A 7,638-nucleotide genomic window follows, 5' to 3' on the forward strand; every position below is an offset into this window, starting at 1 on the left:
CGGGCCCTTTCCTCCCGCCCTCCAGGGTGCCCCGGGAGAAGCCGCCGCATCTGTGCTCAGGCGGGGTGCTGCGTTCGTACCCCATCTTCCACGGCGCGGGCACCTGGCGGGGTCACCCCTGTGCACTCAGGTCCCTGCATCTGAGCGTCGCCGGGAAGACTCGCCACGCCACCCAGCCCGGCCGCCAGCAGCAGGTCCGGGCGCAACGAGGCAGGTGGGGCGTCGCGGGAGCGCCTGGGAGTGAGAACCGAAGCCCGACGTTAGAAACTGAATGTTCGCGTTGGACTCTGGTAGCCTTAGCGTCTCAGTCTCGGCGCTAGAATAGAATGTTAGCGCTGGGATTCACGTTGAAATGGGGATCTTAGGGCCAGAATTGGATTCCTTAGCTTAGTCATAGAAGCATTTTATCATTAGAAATAGGGAACGAGAACGCTGGCGGAACGTGGGCATTAAATGTGGCTCTGGGAACTTCGGGGGAATCAGCCTGCGCGGGGGCAGCGAGCATCCTGGCCGTCGGGCCGACGCCGTAGCCTTGGTTACACTTCTGCCGCGTGCGCCCAGGCGCAGGCTGCCCCGGCTACGCCGAACACTGAGCGGCGGCCGCGGCGGGGTTCCCACGGCCTCGCGGGCAGGACTGGGCGCGGGCAGGCGCTCGGAGCAACTCTGTAGGTGAGGACACCTGCGGCCCCGGTCCGCTACTCCGGCCTCAGGGACCCGCTGGGACAGGAAAGGAGGAGGTGCAGCTCCCTGGGAGGGGGCGCAGCGCGCTTATGCTCTCTCTGTCCTCCAGCCGCCAGGATGCCTGGCCCTTGGTTGCTGCTCGCCCTGGCTTTGACCCTGACCCTGACCGGTGTCCCCGGAGGCCGCGCACAGCCCGAGGTGGACCAGCAGGAGGCTGCGATGGCTGCAGAGCACCCGGCCCTGAGGGACCTCCTGCGCCAGGCGGGGCACCTTCTCCTCCTCCGGGAGGACCTCCAGCGGCTGCAAGGGGACCAGGGAAATCGCGAATCAGGTGAGAGGCGGGTCTGACCCGGGCTGCCCAGGCGAGATGAGGCTGAGGAGAGGGCTGAGGGGAAACGCGGAGCAGAGGAGAGAGAGCGACTTGGTCATCCAGCCTGTTGCTCAGAAACTCTCATTGGCCGCACCCTCGGCCGGTCGTGAGTTGACCCTTTCCTGGGACCAGATTCCTCTTGCATCTCTGTCCTGGGAACATGTCACAGAAAGCATGCCCACAGTGGGGAAGATTCTATGCTGGGAAGAAAGAGTCTGAGTGTTTACTACTTATGTTATGCCAGGCACTCACTGTTCTAAGCACTTCAAATACTTTGTCACACTATTTGATCTTCCTAACAACCTCTTAGATAGGAACTGTTATTACCCCTCATTTTACACAAAAGAAACCTGAGGCTCAGAGAAGTTAAGTGACTTGCTTATGGTCACACAGCTAGGGAATGGCAGAGTTGGGACTGGAACCGGAAGTCATGCCTTTGACCATCTGTGTGAGTATATGTGTCGGTGAGTCCTGGGTGAGTTGCTGCAGGAATTTCTACCTTGATTGGAGGAAGGCTAGAGTAGGCACTCAAGGGTCACGGGATCCCTCACTAGCTCTTTCCTTCCACAGAGTCCCAGATCTTTCAGTCCAATGGGCTCTCTAAGCGTCAGCATCCAGGTAAAAGGGAGGAGGAGGCAGAAGAGGGAGTTGAAGAGGAGGAAGAAGAAGGAGGGGTTGTGGGGCCCCACAAACGGCAGCATCCAGGCCCATGGGAGAACACAGCTGCGTGGTCGGTGGATGTGACCCCGCAGAAGCGGCAGCACCCTGGCCGGCGCTCCCTCTGGCTGGGGTATACTTTCACCAAGAGGCAGCACCCCGGCAGACGGCTGGTGGACCCCAAGGCCCAAAGGAGCTGGGAAGAGGAGGAGGAAGAAGAGGAGGAGGGAGAGCTGATGCCTGAGAAACGCCAGCATCCGGGCAAGAGAGCCTTGGGAGGCCCGTGTGGGCTCCAGGGAGACTGTGGTCAAGCCAGCCTCCTGCTGGGGCTCCTGGATGACCTGAGCAGGGGCCAGAGGCCTGAGGAGAAGCGACAGCACCCTGGACGGCGGGCGGCCTGGGCCAGGGAGCCCCTGGAGGAGTGAGCCCAGTTTCCTGTGAAGTCGAGTTTGGGGTCTAAGAATATCTTGAGTCCTGTGCACCCTATCCTTCTGTGATCCCCTTCCCCTTCCCCTTAGATCCCTAATAATAAACCTGAGCCCCCCCCCTCTATGCACACACCCAAACCCCTGGCTTTGCTTGCCCCCCTCCTTCAGGGACATGAAAAGGCCATCCTATAAGCTAAAACCCCATATTACTTCATTTTGTATCACTGGCAAGGGGGCAGACCCCAGAGATCCTCGCCTACCCTGAAGGCCGGCTTCCATGCCTTAGTCCTGGCTAAGATGCCCGATCTGTATCTTCTAAGGTATTCCCAGAGAGGGGCAGAGTGCCTCTGGGGCAAGCAGCCAGTGAGGGTGGGGTGCAATTGAAGTGGTGATGTCCAAATCTAGCTTCTCTCCCCCACCCCGTGTGTCAGGAGTTACCACATGTAAACTTAGCCCTCAGAATCCAGGATCTCCTTCCCTTCTTGGTTTTCTTGGGTGGTATTTTTTGTTTGTGTGGGTGGCGGCACCTGACCCACAGCTGTGTTCTGCTTGGGGGAAGCATTTTAGGTGGAGAACCCCTGCGGTGCTGTGTTGTGTGGTAGCTGCAGAGTGACTGTGTGTGGGATATGTAAACATTGCCCTGGAAGTTGTTGATAAACGTGTATGTGGAAATATGTAAACATCGTCCTGGATGTTGCGGCTTGTATATAACCTGCTAGACCCCTTCTCCTTGTCAATGATATCCTCCTAATGATAATAAAACACATCTAGATAATCATGGAGCTCTGTGGTTCGGTTCTGTCTTGGCTGATGTGGGGTTTCCCTTTTCAGCATTGAGGGGGGACCAGACTAAGAGCTCCCCAGCTCGGCTGAGAAGGGAATCTGGGACCCTGGGGACATGAAAAGTCTTCTCCACTGCCCCCACCTCAGAACAAGCTTGGGAGGTGAACAGGGACTCTGGAGCCCATTTGACACCCGGGGAAACTGAGGCCTAGAAAAGAGGAAGGGCATTCTGGAAGACACAAAGCTGGCTGAGGTGGAGCTATAGGTCTTGGAGGCCACCTCAGGACCCTGCCTTGAGTTTGCCTGGTTTGGTGAGGGAGCTGGTCTGGTGTAGGTTTGTAATCAACATAGTTCTGTGGCAGGAATCAACAGTCTGTGTCACCTGGCAGGCAAAATGAAGACAAAAGCTATGATTGGGGACTCAAACCAGGCCTTCCTGGGGAAAGGGGCATTTTGTTTGAGCTTTGGAAGATAAAAGAAAAATAAATGTTTCCCAAACATTTCCTCTGGGGCCAGAACATTAGGAAATGCATTTTGTAGGTGATATGTAAATGAATGAATGAATTGTCCATCATAGTCACCCCTGTTTAGAGAAAAGGTAACTAAGAAAGAAGTGAAGTGACTTTTCTAAGTGACTTTTTCAGACTCTAATGAGTCTGAAACTTGGGGGTTGTTTGTACGGCTCTAATGCCCTATCATCTAACTTTTACCGTGTCCTGGATACGTCTCAAATCTACCCATTTACTTTCAGCTCCTCTGCTACCACCCTGCTCCTGGCCTCCTCCTCCTTAGTTGTCACTTCAGACAACATTGTGGCATGTGGCACTGCATCCCACTCCTTCCTTGCAGCCATCACAGTTTGTCATTGTATCTGTCTTAGGTTGGGTTCCCGGAGCACCAGACCCTGAGATAGGATTTGCGTGCAAATAGTTTACTTGGAGGGTGATCCCAGGAAGCACTGGTCTGGAGGGAAGGAAGGAGGGAGGGAGGAAGGGAGGGAAGGAAGTGAATGGGCATGCATTAGAGAGCAGGTTTTTCTTGGGAAACCGTACTAATAGAACAGGACTCAGAGTTGTCCCACTCCACAGGGACAACTGATCAGGAGTTGAGGGCTGCTCTTGAGGATGTTAACTCCCTGGCACCTCCAGCTTGCCCTGTGTCCTGACCACAAGAAGGCCCTTAGGTGAAGAATCTCAGGAAAACATTGTGTGTACCACAAAGGTGAGAACTGGGGGGATAGGGTGAGGTACTAGCAGCATCTGCCACAGTCTTCTTGGGTGATTTTTTCATAAATGGTCCCTCCTTCACCAAACTGTGCTCCAGCATGGAGGACAGTAAACAATGTTGAGTGTGTGAATGAAGGCCACACAAGTGAGCAAAGGTGGAGCTGAGATTTGCCACCAGGTCTGCCTGATTCCTGGGCCCAAAAGGAAGGTGGTGTGGCAAATCCAAATGTTGTAGGTCGCTATGCAGTCACTACAAACCGGTGAAGCTAGTCCCAAAGAGGGCCACACAGCTGACAGCTTATGTTGCAACCAAGTATAACATCTACCCAATTGCCTTTTAAAACCCTTCAGAGGACACCAAACAGTTCTCTTCAGGCGCCGGTTTTCAGCTCTGCCATTTAGAACCTACTATGTGCTGGGTCCTATGCAAGGCATTCTCTACCCACCAATGGTACCCCCACTTTGTAGCTCAGGGAGGTAAAGAGACTTGCCTAAGCCGCATGTCTTGCATGGACAGCACCACTGGGCTCACCCTGGTTCTGTAAGACCCCAAGTCCAGTGGTCTCTCCTCTACCCCTGCTGTTCCTGACTCAGAAAGCTTTAAAGAGCTGGGGAGCATTTCTTCAAGGAGCTTCTCATGAATTCAGCAAAACTTTGCTATAAAACATCCCAATACCATGACTTCCTCTAATAGGTTCTTTAATCCTTTCTACAAACCTTATATTGATTAATTAACTGCAATCAGAGGACTGGTTTACTGAGAGACTCAGTTCCTGCTCCGGCCTCTTGGGTGGCATGAGAACATGTGGGGCTTCTTACCTGAAGGATGTTGGCAATTAGAGTCCATTTCGATTGGCCAGTATGAGCTGACTGCCTTGGAGAACATCAATTAGCTGAGCGGTGAAATCGTGCTGAGAGTTACGGGTTACCAAGGGGACCCGTGGTCAATGCCAGAATTTAAGTGACTCTTATCTTTGGGGATCAGCTTTCCTGAATCGCGGCCACGTTCTGGGCCTGGTAATTATTGGCATGTTGATTAGGCTTCGGCCATTATGAGGAGTGACTTCCTAATCACCAGCTGCTGGGGAGGAGAGCTTCCCAGTAGCGACACAGGTACACCCAGCTGAGGTGCCAGAGGCCGGCAGGCACACCCGGGCACAGCTTCTTTGGGCCTGTGGCCAGAAAGGTGGCACAGGGCACATGCTGGGCTCAGCCCAGTCTCCCTTGGGAGATGCACAGGGTCTCAGGGCAGCTCTGGGGAGCGCAGAACCCAGGCCATTCTAGAGTGGTTGAACATTATCTCGAAAGGGATGCCTGGCCTAGGAAGGAAAAGGAGCCCTTACTAATGCCAGATTCAGAACTAATAATCATAACAGTGTTTACTGAGCACTTACTATGTGCCAAGCCCTACTTTAACCACTCCTCGGGAAGCAAGTCATTCATGCCTCTCTAGGAGGAAACTGAGGCACAGAGGTTAGGTGATTTTCCCACACATTTGAGGTTTATATCCAGACAGTTGAACAGCTGTAGAATGCTGGCTCTCATGCTTTATATACACCAGCACTTCTCAATGTTGCTCTGAAGACCCCTAGGATCCTAAGACCATTTTAGGGGATCTACAAGGTCTTCACTTTACTAACTACATAGCTGTGTGAAGCCAGGTTTCCTTCATCTACTTCAACCCAAATTAAATCTGTTAATTAAATGCAGAAGCACATAAGAGAATCCAGGTGTATTCTACTGTCAGACATTTTAAAAAATTTGTAAACATGTAAACCAATTCCACTCTTCTCTCTAAATTGACTTTTTGAAAAAAGATTTTATTTATCTTAGCACATAATGGATCAGTTATTTTTTAAAATGTTTATTTTTATTGATTTCAGAGAGGAAGGGAAAGAGAGCGAGATAGAAACATCAATGATGAGAGAGAATAATTGGTCAGCTGCCTCCTGCACGTTCCCCACTGGGGATGAAGCCCATAATCCGGGCAGGTGCCCTGACTGGGAATTGAACCGTGACCTCCTAGTACATAGGTTGACAGTCAATTGCTGAGCCAAACTGGCTAGGCAATTAGTTATTTATTTATTTTTTAAATCCTCATCCGAGGATATTTTTCCATTGATTTTTAGAGAGAGTGGAAGAGAGAGGGAAAGACAGAGAGAAATATTGATGTGCGAGAAACACATTGATTGGTTGCCTCCTGCATGAACCCCAACCAGGGCCCATACTGGGGAGGAGTCTATAACCGAAGTACATGCCCTTGATCGGAATCGAATCCGGGACCGTCTGGTCTGCAGGCCAACACTCTATCCACTGAGCTAAACTGACTAGGGCCAATTAGTTATTTTTTAATGAACAAATAAACATTTTAGAAATTCTCATTTTAAGTTCTAATATGGGAAATATCAATAGCTATAATCCACATACAAGTTCTTTGGGGGGTCCTTGATAATTTTTAAGAGCATAAAGGGGTCCAGAGAGCAAGATTGAGAAGCGCTGCTATATACTATCATAAGAACTGACAGATAGCATTCCTGTGTGCTTGGCACTCTTCTAAGTACTTTATGTATTTTGACTTCTTTAGTCTTCACACCAGGAGGTAATCATTATGATTATCTCCACAGGAAAAATGAGGCACGAAGAGGTAGTCTCTTGCCCAAGACCATACAACTGGGACAGAGCAGAGTTCAGACACCAACCCATGCCTCCAAGTTCCAGGGCCTATGCTCTTAGCCAAGGTGCCGTGACCTACACCGTGGGTTCAGGAGGACCTGTAGGAGGGCTGACACACAGTGAAGACACTACACAAGAAATAAGCTTCAAGCATGGGGGCCAGGTGGAAACTCTCTTGCGAAGAGGAACCACGAGCCCTTGTCTTGCCTGTTTTTATTCAACTTGGCTACACATTTGCCCTTAGCAAAGCACATAGGTAGAGCACGCAGTAAGCAGATAGTATCAAAGGTCAGTAAAATTCAGTAAACATGTAGTTCCATTTACTCAAAGATTACCAGGTCAGGAAATCGCTTGAGACACCACAGTCTCAGTAAGAACGACCTGTGCTGGCGTCAGCCCTGCTGACACCCAAGGCTCATGGCCTTCCAAGTTCCTTGTTGCACTTTCGTGCCAGTGCTGCTATGCGATGGTCTCCGGCACCAAGGTTCCACACCCTACTTCCGGGCAACACTGCCTGCACTTACTGGGCACCAGACCCTGACCTATTTTGATGGCATCATCCTAGGTTCCCCATGATAAGGTCGTTTCTGCACAGAGAGATGTAGTGCTTTGCCCAGATCATACAGTCAGGATGGAAGCTCCTTACTCCCCAACTCTGAGCTGGACCCAGGCCCCACCTGCCACAGATACTGGCTCAGGTGTGGGCCAAGCCAGGCCAGTGAGTGTCAGTTCCAGGACTTCTGCTGGAATTTTTTGTAAAGAGGCTCTCTCTTTCCCTTCACTGATGGGATGCTAAACTGGTGAGAAGTTAGCCTGGAGC

General features: G+C 51.5%; 1 protein-coding gene across 1 annotated transcript; it reads left to right on the forward strand.

The window, feature by feature from the left end:
- Positions 1 to 797: 797 nt before the first annotated feature.
- TRH (thyrotropin releasing hormone) lies at positions 798 to 2,886 on the forward strand. The gene is made up of 2 exons (XM_059662908.1): positions 798 to 1,012; positions 1,622 to 2,886. Exons 1-2 carry the CDS (start codon positions 799 to 801, stop codon positions 2,131 to 2,133), a joined length of 726 nt encoding a protein of 241 aa, XP_059518891.1. The 5' UTR covers position 798; the 3' UTR covers positions 2,134 to 2,886.
- The last annotated feature ends 4,752 nt before the right edge of the window (positions 2,887 to 7,638 follow it).

The sequence above is a fragment of the Myotis daubentonii genome, chromosome 14 (assembly GCF_963259705.1).
Source record: "Myotis daubentonii chromosome 14, mMyoDau2.1, whole genome shotgun sequence".
In the NCBI taxonomy this organism is placed as follows: Eukaryota; Metazoa; Chordata; class Mammalia; order Chiroptera; family Vespertilionidae; genus Myotis; species Myotis daubentonii.